This window comes from Lemur catta, chromosome 15, assembly GCF_020740605.2.
Source record: "Lemur catta isolate mLemCat1 chromosome 15, mLemCat1.pri, whole genome shotgun sequence".
Classification (NCBI taxonomy): domain Eukaryota; kingdom Metazoa; phylum Chordata; class Mammalia; order Primates; family Lemuridae; genus Lemur; species Lemur catta.
In genome coordinates this window covers 14,580,948-14,595,595 of record NC_059142.1, presented here as the reverse complement: position 1 = coordinate 14,595,595, position 14,648 = coordinate 14,580,948, and the positions used below count along the sequence as shown (strand labels likewise).

The following is a 14,648-nucleotide window of genomic DNA, read 5'->3' as shown; positions in this document are numbered from 1 at the left end:
GCACAATGGCTGGATAAAGATGAAGTGCCAAAACACAGTCCAAAACTGAATATTCATTAAAAAAAAAAAAAACCTAATGGTGTCTGTTTGGTGGTCCAGAGCTAGTATTATCCACTACAGCTTCATGACACCTGGTCAGTTGACTACAGAGGATGTCTACTGCAACCAACTGGATGAAATGATAAGGAAGCTTGCGATTAAGCAGCAGATTGGTCTACGGAGACAGGCCAATCCTCTTGCAAGACAACGCTCGACCACATGTTGCACAAACGATACTGGCTCAAACTACAGAGGCTGGACTTGGAAACTCTCTTGTCATTCCCCAGACCTTGCACCAACTACCACTTATTCAAGGCTTTGGACCCCTTCTTTTTAGGGAAAATATCCAATTCTCAACACGTTTCATGATTTTATTGCCACTCACTCTCCAGCCTTCTTCGCTGCTGGCATTAAACAAGCTACCATAAAGTGGCAAAGCTGCATTGATAGTTTAGGCGCATACTTTAATTGTACTGCTTCTTGTTTGAGATATAACAAACTACACTTTGATCTGAAATTAGACATTTCATATTTAACAACCTAACACAAACGCTGAGGAATTTCAAAGCCACAAAATCTTCACAAACTGTTTCCGTGTGAGGTTTTAAAGAAAAAACAACACAGAGGACTGACTGCTGAAAGTCATTAACCACCTAAAATCAGGAGACCTGGCCTTTTAATAGTGAAGGTCCAACTTTAAATAGCATTAGCTTTTTTTAGCAGAGAAAGAAAAATCTATTCCTCTTCCCTTTGAAAAAAATTTATTCTGAAGAGGAAAAACAAGCCTTAGTTCAGAAAGTTTGTCATTCTTTTCTCTAGAAAGATAAATGTAAAAACTGAATTATCTGCATAATTCTCTAAATAGATAGTGCTGACCTGAAACAGTCATTTACATTTTTGTAAGCATATCCCACTTCTAACATTAATCTTTTAAAAAGATCTAAAAAATACAAAGCAGACCAATGTGCTCTGAAACAGAAACCACATTTTGATGTTGAAGACAATAATAAAATTAATTCCTCACTCAGAGGTAAATGTTATTACAATGATCTCACCCACTTAAGTGAAAGCAGAAGAAAACAGCTAATATCAAGGAAGTTTTCCCCACATACAAATGCTTCCAAAAGGTCCAGTACATCCTACACTGCCTCCCAGTATACTCTCACTCCATCATCAATCCATTGACTTTTTCCACCAAATGGAGACCTTCTTCTATCATGACATTGGTGACCACCCACACCCACTTCCTTTCTGAAGTCTGTAAGACCTCACTCTTCTAGCTTTCCACCTTATGACCAAGTCAGTCCCCATGTTTCTGTCTTGGTCTCTGCTTCCTGTCCCCTAAATGTGGAATTTGTCCAAGATATTGTCCTTGGCCCTTGGAGATGACTCCAAATGGATCATCTCTCTCTACTATGGAGACGTTCAATGTCACTAGCAGCCCTACTTCTAAGCTCTGTTCTAACCATCTAATATTCAGTCATGTGGTGACTTTTGAAAGCCATGCTCTGCTTCTAACACCAGTGAAACTCTTAATGTGGTTTAACCTTACTTTTTTTCATGCCTGGTCTACCTAGGTAGAAAAACAAAATGGCCAACATAATGTATCTATGGTATTCTACATATCCTTTTCGTCCCCAAGAGAACAGTACCTTTGCAAATGGCAGGTAATTAACAAATACTCGTTAAGGAGAACTGAAATGAGCTCATGGTCATCTGTTCTTGGGGTTATCTCATTTCAAGATATAAATTTTAATTCTTAATATGCAACTACCAAAAAAGGAAGCAGATATATATTACTTAGTTGGCAAATTTTCAAAAGATAATGTTAAATAAAAAGTACAGAATATACATGCTCTGTTTATACATATGTTATTACACACAGGCACATATCACAGACGTATGTGTGTTCCTGTGTAGTGGAGGGAAGATTAGATTTCTGAAAGATTAAACCTATTATCAGTGGTAACTTCTGGGCACAGAACTGGGCGGCTGAGAAGTCAAAACATTTGCTTTTGTATATGGTACAAAATATTTTAAATAGTACTTTTGTTAATAGTATTTATGTAGAGAAGTTTCTGTATTTCAACTTTTTCTAATGTCTGCTTTGTTCCTGAAATAGGGGATGAGGAGAGAAAGAGAAGAGCAGCAACAAAGAAGTAGGCAAAGAAAATCTAAAGGTAGCAATCAGATTTAGAAGGAATCAAGACAGAACCATGATATGGATGGGTAACAGATATTTTTAGGAGGGATGATCAACAGTGTCAAATGCTACAGAGATTAAGAATCAAAACTTAATTAAGCCTTTAGGTATAACAAACAGGTAGTCCCTAGTGTCCTCAGGAGTTTAGTTTTCTGTGGAGAGGCAGGATAAGCCAAACAATAATGTGTCTGAGGACGGATAATTTAAAAAAAAAAAAAAAAAAAGGTAAAGCCCCCTGTTCTCCCAATCCCTTCTCTTCATCCCAAAGGTAAGCACTACTGCAAATTCTATGAATGTTATATTTCTTTGAGTCTCTGTTGTTGTTAATCTTTATTCTACCATATAAAGAAAAAAGTGGATTTAATTTTTAATTAACATTAGAAATAGAATATTATATCATTTAATTTTTATTTTTTGCAAGTTGCGCTTGCTACTCAAGAGTGTGTTTCTGAGATTTAACCATGTGGTTATATGACTCTAAGTCTATACACCACATTTTAGCTGCTGGATAATATTCCATTGTATCAATCACAATTTATAAATTCTGATGGCCCTTAAAAATTTCACACAATGCTACAAGCAAGATGCTTGTATATCTCTCTCTGTACACTTGTACTAGAGTTATGCTAGCTTATATACATAAATCATAGGATATCTGTTTTCAAATCCACTTGATATGCCAAATTGCTGTCAAGTTTCTCTCTCTCTCTCTCTCTCTCTCTTCCCATCCCACAGCTGAATTACAAGATAAAGCTATTAACAATCTCTAGATAGGACAAGGTAGAAACAACAGCAAAAAGTGAAATAAAGGCTGGGTCAAGTAACATCAACAGTAATAGGTTTACTTTTAGAAAACATTAGGTCTTAGCTAAAGGATTTTGATGTGGCACATTTTTTAAACAATTTAAATTGATTTTACTTTTATTACAACTCAGACCGACTATACTCTTTTCAAGTGTTTACTGTGGGTTTCTTTTCATGTCTATGTCCTATCACTTGACTGAAGACACTGAGGATACTCAGAAGGGGCATGCTAACAAGCCATGGGGAAAACAGCCAGCCTTCAAGAGTGACAGGCTAGGCTGACTATTCAGCCTACAATGCTGGGTTCAAGGAAACAGGTTTCCATAGTATACAATCTAAATACAAAAAATTACACAATTAGTCATAAGCAGTGGCACACGACTATAGTCCCAGCTACTCAGGAGGCTGAGGCAAGAGGAATTACTTGAGCTCAAGAGTTCAAGGCCAGCCTGAGCCACAAAGCAAAATCCTGTCTTTAAAAAAAGAAAATTAAATTAAAATATATTAAATATAAATTTATATAAATAAGTGGCTATGACAGTTAAGGCTTAGGCAGGCACCTCAATAAAAGGAAGACTGACCCATTTATTGAAACATTTGATTGTCTACAGAAACTATGCATTAGGTAGATACAGACTCATTTTTAGATGATATTAGTTAATTCGTGGATTTTGGTATGATGTGTTTTTTTTATTCCAGTTTTCAAATGATTTCACTTATAGTTCAACCCAAACCAATGACTGGGTTAGGTACTTATTGAGGGTTTTATTTTCCAATGGCATGATATCATATGTATCAGGAGTCATAAGATAAATTTATAAATGACTGAAAGGTAGACCTAAGTGCTGCTGTGCTTCAGAAAGGGAAGAATTCAAGGGTGAAGAGCAATTACTTCATGAAATAAATGAAATTTGACATGGACCTCATCTCAACAAGGGGCAAAAGAAGACGACAAATATTCTAGACCCTTGACATGGGAACTGGCTCACCGTTGGTATTCAAATACTTTTAATAAAATTCACGTATTAATGTCACTTAAGATTGTTCTATCAACAACCCCAGTTCCTATACCCTTTTGCAACCGTGCAAAGCCCTTACTATGCATGCATGAAGATATGTGGAGAATTTGCAACTTTTCAGAAGCATGCTTTGTTATTATTATGTGAACAGAGATGACCTATGTTAGTCAAAATTTCCAGTTATTGCCTCCTTCCTCTTTAAAGTTATTATTAGTTTAGTTTCATCATTAACAGTTTATTATACTGTTTTTCAATTAACCTGTTCTATGAGGTATTTTGATTCAACATTATTTTTGGCCTAAACCTTTTTGATAGGGGGACTTTAATCTTCATAAGGGGACTTTAAATTAGCCAGGCATGGTGGCCTACACCTGTAGTCCTAGCTACTCCAGAGGTTGAGAAGGGAAGATTGCTTGACTCTAGGAGGTCAAGGTTGCAGTGAGTTATGATCAGGCCACAATACTCCAGCCTGGGTGACAGAGCAAGAGCCTGTCTCAAAATAGATAGATAGATAGAACTTATGACTCAAGGGACATCAAACAAAGTAGATAGATAGAACCAATGCAATGAACTGAGCTTTGTGAAGACAAGCAGCACAAATACCCAGGATGAGGTATAGGCATGAAAGATGTTCAATACCAGAAGACCAAGCCAAAAGCTTAGTAACAAGAACTTGAGTTAAGGTAGTGACAAGCAAGACCCATAAGAAGGGAAAAGATCAGATATAACCACCACTGACTCAAGGGTGAGGGAGGCATCAGACATAATGGTAATGAAATAAGGACAGAATCACTAGCAAAAATAGAATAAAAGTAAGCAGGATAGACATGAACAAGATGGAAAAAAAATAATTTGAAGACTGCAAGGTTATTGGTATATCTGGTGATAAAGGGGAAAACCTTTTCAGCATTTCTGATTAAATAAAGGAAATATAATAGTACGCATGTCTTTTCAGAAACTACAGATAAGAGGATTAGTGGTGATAGACTTTAGCCTTACTTCTTAACTGCATTTTTACATTTGATACATTTAATCATAAAAATAACAAATAAAATTTAAGATAGTGTGATACTGGTAAATGGACAGACAAGCCAACCAATAAAAAACAAAGGCCAAAACAGATCAACACATACCTGGAAATGTAATTTTGTAACATAACTGGCATTGTCTATCAGTGATGAAACAAAGACTTGTCAATAAATGATGCAGTCAACAGTTATACACTGGGGGGAGGGAATGGGACCGAAGTCTAACCATTATCTCATACCATACATGAAAATGAATTTCAGTGGATTCAACACAGGTATTAAAGGCAAACTATTAAAACTTTTAGAAAACAAAATTTTCTTTCCTTGATGGCAAAGAAGATAAGGATTTCTTAACTAAGACACAAAACTAAAATCCATAAAGGAAAGGACTGACAAATTCAAGTGTATTAAAATTAAGAACCTCTTGTTCATTCAAAGATACTATAAAGAAAATAAAATGGCAAGTATTCCAAATAACAACCTAACAGAAGAATAGTCTAAAAATCTGAACAGGCATTTCACAGAGGAAACCTCAATGGTCAAACACATGAAATGCTACACAATTTCATTGGTAAGTAGGGTAAAGCATATTAAGTTCATGGTAACCTATCATTTTACAACATCCTGATTAATAATTTTTCAGGCCAGGCGCGGTGGCTCATGCCTATAATCCTAGCACTCTGGGAGGCCGAGGCTGGTGGATTGTTTGAGCTCAGGAGTTCAAGACCAGCCTGAGCAAAAGCGAGACCCCCATCTCTATTAAAAAAATAGAAAGAGATTATATGGACAACTAAAAATATATATAGAAAAACTTAGCCGGGCATGGTGGCGCATGAGAGACTGAAGCAGAATAGCTTGAGCTTAAGGTTTAAGGTTGCTGTGAGCTAGGCTTGGCACCACGGCACTCTAGCCTGGGCAATAGAGTGAGACTCTGTCTCAAAGAAATTAAAAAATAAGGTGTCGGGCAGATGTGGGGTGGGGGGGAAGGGGATGGGTGTATACATACATAATTAGTGCGATGGGCACCGTCTAGGTGATGATGGACACGCTTGAAACTCTGAATGGGGGGGGGCAGGAAGAGGGAGTAAGGGCAATATATGCAACCTAAACTTTTATATCCCCATAATATGCTGAAATAAAAATTAAAAAAATAATAATAAATAATAAATAAATATCAAGGTGATAAGAAGTATGAAATGTAAGGCCAGGAGGAGTGGCTCACGCCTATAATCCTAGCACTTGGGAGGCCGAGGCAAGCGGATTGTTTGAGCCCAGGAGTTCGAGACCAGCCTGAGCAAGAGCGAGACCCCGTCTCTACTAAAAAATAGAAAGAAATTATCTGGACAACTAAAAATATATAGAAAAAATTAGCCGGGCATGGTGGTGCATGCCTGTAGTCCCAGCTACTCGGGAGGCTGAGGCAGTAGGATTGCTTGAGCCCAGGAGTTTGAGGTTGCTGTGAGCTAGGCTGACACCACGGCACTGTAGCCCGGGCAACAGAGTGAGACTCTGTCTCAAGGAAAAAAAAAGTATGAAATACAGTATCTAAAGGATCACAATTCATGGCATACCCCTGAATTCACCACCTATTTTAAGAAAACGAACATTGTCATTACCTTTTATATCTCCTATACTCCCTTACTCTATCCCATCCTTTTCTCATATTCCTAATTCCATGTTTACCATTGCTGTTCATAATTTTACCAACTTCGCATTTTTAAACAATGTATTACACATTTTTTGAGCAGTATATATGTGGAATTACAATGGATATATTATTTCATGGTTTTTATTGTTCAACATTCTTCAAGTTGATCTGTGTTGCAAATCAATACATTTCATCTCTTCGCTTTTGTGTAGTATTTCGTTAGATAAATTACTTCTCTATTCTTTTTTCTCAGTGCAGTCATTTTCTGAATTGGAGCAACAGTTTTATTTTTGCTGCTATAGAGTGTGGCCACCTTTGTTTCCTGATTCACACACACTAACACAGTTTCTCTAGGATACATACCTAGCGGTGGAATTGTTAAGGGTACATGCTCATCACTTTGACTAGATAATGCCAAATTGTTTTCCAAAGTGTTGCATCTGTTTATACTCTTTTTGTTTGTTTGTTTATACTCTTATTGGCAGGGATTAAGGATCCCAATTTGCTGCATATCCTCTCCAACATTTGATATTATCAGACATCTGAAAAATTATTATTATTTTTTTTTTTAATTTTTTTGAGACAGAGTCTCACTCTGTTGCCCAGGCTAGAGTGCCATGGCGTCAGCCTAGCTCACAGCAACCTCAAACTCCTGGACTCAACTGATCTTCCTGCCTCAGCCTCCCGAGTAGCTGGGACTACAGGCATGCACCACCATGCCTGGCTAATTTTTTTCTATATATATTTTTAGTTGTCCAGCTAATTTCTTTCTATTTTTTTAGTAGAGACAGGGTCTCATTCTTGCTCAGGCTGGTCTTGAACTCCTGAGCTCAAACGATCGTCCCGCCTCGGCCTCCCAGAGTGCTAGGATTACAGGCGTGAGCCACCGCGCCCAGCCATGATCTTTCTTTTATCAATAGAAATTTTACCATCAGTGAAAATAAACAGACTGTCACCACAAGAATATAGACTATCTAGTTAAAAACAGCTGAGGGTAATAAAGGAGAAAAACAGCAGGTCATTCTGTATCCTTGGGAACCAGGAGACTACTGGATACTACTACTAAGAAAACTGGCCGGGCACGGTGGCTCATGCCTCTAATCCTAGCGCTCTGGGAGGCCCAGGCAGGAGGATAGCTTGAGGTCAGGAGTTCCAGACCAGCCTAAGCAGGAGCAAGACTCCGTCTCTACTAAAAAAAAAAAAAAAATAGAAAAAAAATTAGCCAGTCAACTAAAAATAGAAACAAAAAATTAGTTGGGTGTGGTGGCTCATGCCTATGGTCCCAGCTACTCGGGAGGCTGAGGCAGGAGGATCGCTTGAGCTCAGGAGTTTGAGGTTGCTATGAGCTAGGCTGATGCCACGGCACTCACTGGCACTCACTCTAGCCCGGGCAACAAAGTGAGATTCTGTCTCAAGAAATAAAAAAAAAAAAAAAAACTAAAGTCAGTGAAAATCAAGCAATTCAAATACCCAAATCACACAATTACCCAAAACTTATTTGATACAAAAAAGCAAAAGTATGATTTTTAAAATAAACTTACCCTGAAGTAAGTGAAGTTACTAGCTGCTAAATAAATGTCACTCAAAAGCAGTTTCTTGGCTTTTTCTTACACAGCGGGCAACTTTTCTTTTAAATTCTCCATTTCTGTCTTCCCTCCATTCTTTCTGTAGATACAAAAGTAATATCAAATGAATTTATGCAAACTCTCCTTTTATAATCTCAAATACCTATTTAATTTTGAACGGACTCCCTTGGTAATTTGTATACTTTAAAAGTGTTATAAAGCTGATAAGGTAAAAAAGTAGTCAGAAAATACTTTTGTAAGGCACTCTGCTGGCAAATACACACAGAAATCTCCTACGCAAATTACCTCTAGAGGAAAAAACACCACTTTTAAAAAGAAATAGGCCACAAAAGAACATTTACAGTTTTGTATTATAATGAAAAAGAAAGCTACAATTTACAAATAAGACATTCAGACTTATCTCCCTACAGGAAATGAGAAAATAAAGTAAACATGGATGTTTCTCTAATATAAGGTAGATGGGTGGGATGCATCATATTGACAGATACCGAGTACTATTTCTAGTATAGGGCCAAACAGATGACAGTGATGACTATCACTGCCAGGCATGTGAAAATGGGAGAGATGATTTTACCTAGCATGTAACCAGCAGGAAATGCTCACAAATGCCCAGCCTACTTTCCTTTTTCTTAATATATCATCCATTTAGGAACACTGAGGATTACAGAAAACTTAAATACTTGCCCTCGGAAAGGAAGAGATTCAAAACAATTGCTGCCCTCAAAGGAAGACATACCAATAAACCTGTGAGATAAACTATAATATTGACACATACAGAGATTACCATGGGAGTATGGAAGAAGGGAACTAATCTAGGCCACATGATCAGTAAAGTCTTTCAGGCATCACCAGGTCTGGGAAAGAAAGTTTGGAACGTTCCGGGAGACAATGACGAAATATTAATGTAAATTGGGCATGTGAATATAATAGGGAATTTACAGTAAATTTGGTTAGGTACAATAACGGTATTGTGATTATGTAGAAGAATGTCCTGATCTTTTAGATGTTTCTGAAATATTAATGAATAAAATGTTATAACATCTGTTATCATCTCATTGTCATTCTTAAGTAAAAGGAAGAAAAGAGCAATTCCACTTATGGGGGAAAGGGGGAAAGGAAAATCTCAAAAAAAATTACCTAAAAGTAGCAGAGGGAAGTCTGAGAGCAGGGAGACGAGATAGGAAGCTATTACAATAAAGTAGGTGAGAAGCAAAAAGATGCAACTCTATGGCAGAGGGTGAAAAGGAGTCTAGAGAGGATTACATAACTGACATTCTCTGGTGACTGAGACAATACTGGGAGAGGATGATTTCTACGTGAAGGGTAGATTGGCAGATGATGGTTTCAAAGTAGGCAACAGTGACTAACATAACTATCTTTCCTTTCATTAAGTCCATTGTGCCATGCACTGTGGACTACCCCACTTTATACAGGGAGAACTATTCAATACAGCAAAAAGTATATATGTATATCTCTTTTGCTGTACTGTGACTCTATTAAAAATGATCATATTGGAAATTTTTTTTAAGGTATAAACCCTCAATGATAAAGAAAATGGCAGGGAAGTCACCCAATAATGAGGCTTTCTGCAAGACCACAAGTAGATAGAAGAGCATTAAAACATGCAACAGAGAAGAGGAATCAGCATCCTAGAGAAGTCTCAACAAAATCAGAACAAAGGAGGAAAAGGACCTACACCAAACAGAGTCCTAAAGAAACTAAAATTTGGAAATGGCAATATATTTTTTTTTTCATAGAGACAGGGCTCCTCTGTTGCCCAGGCTGGAATGCAGTGAGTGGCATGATCACAGCTCATTGTAGCCTTGCACTCCTGGCTTCAAGCAATCCTCCCGCCTCAGCCTCCAGAGCAGCTGGGAGTATAGGCATGTGCCACTATGCCACCCAGTTAATTTTTTTTGAGAGAGAGGGTCTCACTATGTTGCCAGGCTCATCATGAACTCCTGGGTTCAAGTGATCCTCCGGCTTTGATCTCCCAAAGTGCTAGGAATACAGGCCTGAGCAACTACACCCAGCAGAAATGCCAAATCTTGAGAAGAGCCCGAGTAAGAAAAGAGGCTGAAAAAGGACAGATTAATTGAAAGTCTGTATCCTCAACATTTTCCCCCTACCTATGTCCAGAATTTTAGTACTTTCCTAAAATAATAATGATAATAGATTTTATATAGACACACTGAAGAATACAGGAATTAGAACTGCTAGTGTGAGTATTGATGCAGAAAGTAATTACTCCTTCATTTGGGCATTCAAATGACACCCTCAACCCTCTTCCCCCAACCCTTATCCTTACTTTCAGTTTAACATCTGCCTTGCCACTTACACTTTTTTTTTTTTTTTTTTGAGGCAGGGTCTTGGTATGTTTCCCAAGCTGGTCTTGAATTTCTGGGCTCAAGTTATCCTCCCTCCTCAGCCTCCTGAGTTGCCTTATAGGCAAGAGCCACCACACCCTGCTCCATCCACACATCTTTGAATGACATTAATACTATACATACATGCACATGTGCACAGGCGTGCACGCACGCACGCATACACACACACACACACAGAGTTCCAATTTGCTTTTGAAGACTCTCATTCTTAATCATAGACAGTTGTGTAGAAAGCCTATAGAGTTCTGAAGCAGACTTCAAAACACAAAAGAAACACAAAAGAAAAACTGACCCCAGAGAAACAGACTTTACAAAGTAAGTTTTTAAAATCCAAAACATTCAAGAACTACTAAATTCATTAAACAGTGATAAAATTCAATGAGAATGAAATTAATGGAGAAAATAAGCTACTTAAACATAATACTGCCAAAATGAAAATTCAATAAACTGACTCTGTTTTGGAAGAAAAAAATAAAATACAAGGGATCAATCCGGGCAATAACTAAAACAAATTCAAAAGAAGAAGAGAATATTGGGTGAGTGTGATGATTCATGCCTAACCCTAGTACTTTGGCAGACCGAGGGGGGAGGATCGCTTGAAGCCAGGAGTTTGAGACCAGCCTGGGCAACAAAATGAGACCCCATCTCTACAAAAAAATTTTTTTTAATTAGCCATGCGTGGCAGCACATGCTTTTACCCCTCGCTATACAGGAAACTGAGGCAGGAGGATAGGCTGAGCCCAAAAGCTGGAGGTTGCAGAGAGCTATGATCACACCACTGCACTCCAGTCGGGGAGACCCTGGCTCTTTTTATACATACATACATACATACATGCATACATACATAAATGAGAGAGAATGTTAAACAGACGAAGTTATTAAAAAAGAAAATTTCCTAGGGGTGAAATCTTTAAACTTAAAGGGTATACATCAACTAGAAATGGAACATTAAAAGAGTTCACACAGCTCTGAAATTTCAGAAGAGGAAGAATAGGCCGGGCACGGTGGCTCACGCCTCTAATCCTAGCCCTCCGGGAGGCCGAGGCGGGTGGATCGCTCGAGGTCAGGAGTTCGAGACCAGCCTGAGACTCTGTCTCTACTAAAAATAGAAAGAAATTATCTGGCCAACTAAAAATATATATAGAAAAAATTAGCTGGGCATGGTGGCGCATGCCTGTAGTCCCAGCTACTCGGGAGGCTGAGGCAGTAGGATCGCTTAAGCCCAGGAGTTTGAGGTTGCTGTGAGCTAGGCTGATGCCACGGCACTCACTCTAGCCTGGGCAACAGAGCAAGACTCTGTCTCAAAAAAAAAAAAGAAGAGGAAGAATAAAGAAAAGAGCCTAAAGGGAAGGAGAGGAGGAAAAAAAGAACGGGTGACCTAAAAATTGAGAAGAATCAGCCTAGCATCAACTTTCTCATCAACAATAATAAATTCTAAAATATAAATTCTGTGTAAATTTGATTTCTCTCCCTAGAATTCTATAAACAAAGTATCAATCAAGCTTAAGGGAAGGATTAAAGCACCTTAAATCAAGAAAGGACTCAGGATTTAATTCCCACAAACCCTAAGACATTTCTCTAGGATGGAGTACCAAGCAAAAGGAAGTCAACCAAGAAGAAAGAGAAGAAAAGGGATCCAGGAAACAGCAGGTCCAATCCAGAATAGCAGTAAAAGAGAAATCCAAGCAAGGCAACGAGGCAGCCAGCTGCGAGCCAATCAAATTTGGAGGGATGCCAGAGAGAGATCTCTAAGAAAAATGGGGGTTTCTTGGAATAGATACTGCTGATTGAGAGGTTAGAAAAACAAAACATGTAAAACTATGATCAAAGGAGTAGGATATAGGAGGGAAAAGTAAGAAAGGTAAATAAAAGTTTTTGTAAGAAAGTTATAGGTTAAGTATGAGACAAGTAACTAGTTAAACCAGAAGAGGAATCAGTGGGTTTCAAGAAAAAATGGAATAGATTTTGCTTAATTTATGATGTTCAGACTAGAATTCGTGTTTATATATTTGAATTTTACATTAAGGCCAATTTCTACCTTCGGGAAAATGTTTAGCATCAAGAGAATGGCTTTACTTTTATAGTAGATTCAGCTGTTTCAGGACTCAGTTGTTTTGAAGGGTAATAATTTTGCACATTCAGGGTCTCAGTTATTGGCTATTAATTTACCCTTCTTTAAGATTAAAAGGCAACTTGTCAATTCTAATATTAAAAGAGCTGATAGCTGAGCATGAACCAAATCAAACATTAATTATTTCTCTCTCAAAATGATCCCCTAGGATATGTTTTCTAAATGCAGCTATTGCCCCTTCTCCCTTATCATCTTTTGTATCACCTGGACTGATACTTGATTAAATATAAAGTCAAAATGGTTTTCTAGGCCAGGCGCGGTGGCTCATGCCTGTAATCCTAGCACTCTGGGAGGCCGAGGTGGGTGGATCGCTCGAGGTCAGGAGTTTGAGACCAGCCTCAGCAAGAGCGAGACCCCGTCTCTACTAAAAAATAGAAAGAAATTATCTGGCCAACTAAAATATATATACAGAAAAAAATTAGCCAGGCATGGTGGCACATGCCTGTAGTCCCAGCTACTGGGGAGGCTGAGGCAGTAGGATGGCTTAAGCCCAGGAGTTTGAGGTTGCTGTGAGCTAGGCTGACACCACGGCACTCTGGCCAGGGAGACAGAGCAAGAGTCTGTCTCAAAAAAAAAAAAAAACTTAAATGCAAAATACAATGCTGGTTCCTAGAGTGGACTCTGGATTTTATTTTATTTTTTTTGAACTTTTAAAATTTTTTTCTTCTATTTTCTTATTTGTTCACAGCATCAGAACATATGAATTTAAAAAAAAAAAGGCAAGGGTTGGGAGAAGAGCAGCTATGAAGAACAATATTTGGACAATACAATCCATTGTGAATATGGACTATATATGTATAATCAATAATAGTACCATATCAATGACAGACTTGTACTATGTGTATGTGGAAGGATACCCTTGTTCTTAGGGGATACATGCTGAAGTATTTAGGGGTGAAAGGTTATAATATCTATAAACTACTCTCAAACAGTTCAGAGACCAAAAAAAAAGGTAACAAATCTCCACAATTGGTGAATCTAAGTGAAGAGTATAGTGGTGGTCATGTAACTAATACAACTTTTCTAAAGATGTGAAAGTTTTAAAACTTGGGGATAATAATATCCACTTTAATAGAGACCTGACATTAAATTTTCTGAGGCATGACAATACTGTAATAGTCATATATGAGTGTCCTTATTTTTATAAGATGCAAGCTCAAGTGTTTAAAGGTAAAGCTTATGTCTGTAATTTCCGTAAGATTCAGGAGAAAAATAAATAGATATAAATATTTTTATCTTTTGTGTAACTACTATAGGTTTTTGCTTTGTGGTTACCATAAAGCTTACAAAAACTTCTTGTAACAGGATATTTTAAGGTGTTAACAACTTAGCTTTCATTGCATTTAGAAACTCCACACTTTTACTCCATCCTCTCCCATTTCACATTTTAAATTCTGATATCACAATTTATATTTTTTATATTGTGTCTCACTTAACAAATTATTGCAGCTATTATTATTTTAGTTATAATAATGAGGAGTGAGTTCAGGATACCTATTACACTGAATAAGGCTAAAGACAATGTATTGCATTCTTGGAAACTGCTGAGAGTACATTTTAAGTGTTCTCAGCACAAAAAAAAATGGTGTGTGAGGTGATACATATGTTAAATAGGTCGAATTCACCATTCCACAATGTATACATATTTCAAAACAACATGTACACAATACAATGTTTGTCAAAAAATAAATAGGGATATACATACACACACATACATATACACATAGATACTATAGTTCAAGATGAGTTTTATTAAGAGGGACAGGCAGAGGGAGGGAAGATGTATGCATGGGACCATCTTAC

At 37.6% G+C, this 14,648-nt stretch overlaps 1 protein-coding gene across 1 annotated transcript in view; it reads right to left on the bottom strand.

Moving 5' to 3' along the window:
- The window catches only part of UBE2G1 (ubiquitin conjugating enzyme E2 G1), a 95,716-nt gene that overhangs the window by 5,807 nt on the left and 75,261 nt on the right, over positions 1–14,648 (bottom strand). The window contains exon 5 of the mRNA XM_045526041.1: positions 8,283–8,406. Within this exon, the coding sequence (XP_045381997.1) occupies positions 8,320–8,406 (87 nt within the window). The 3' untranslated portion in view covers positions 8,283–8,319. The remainder of the gene's footprint in view (positions 1–8,282; positions 8,407–14,648) is intronic.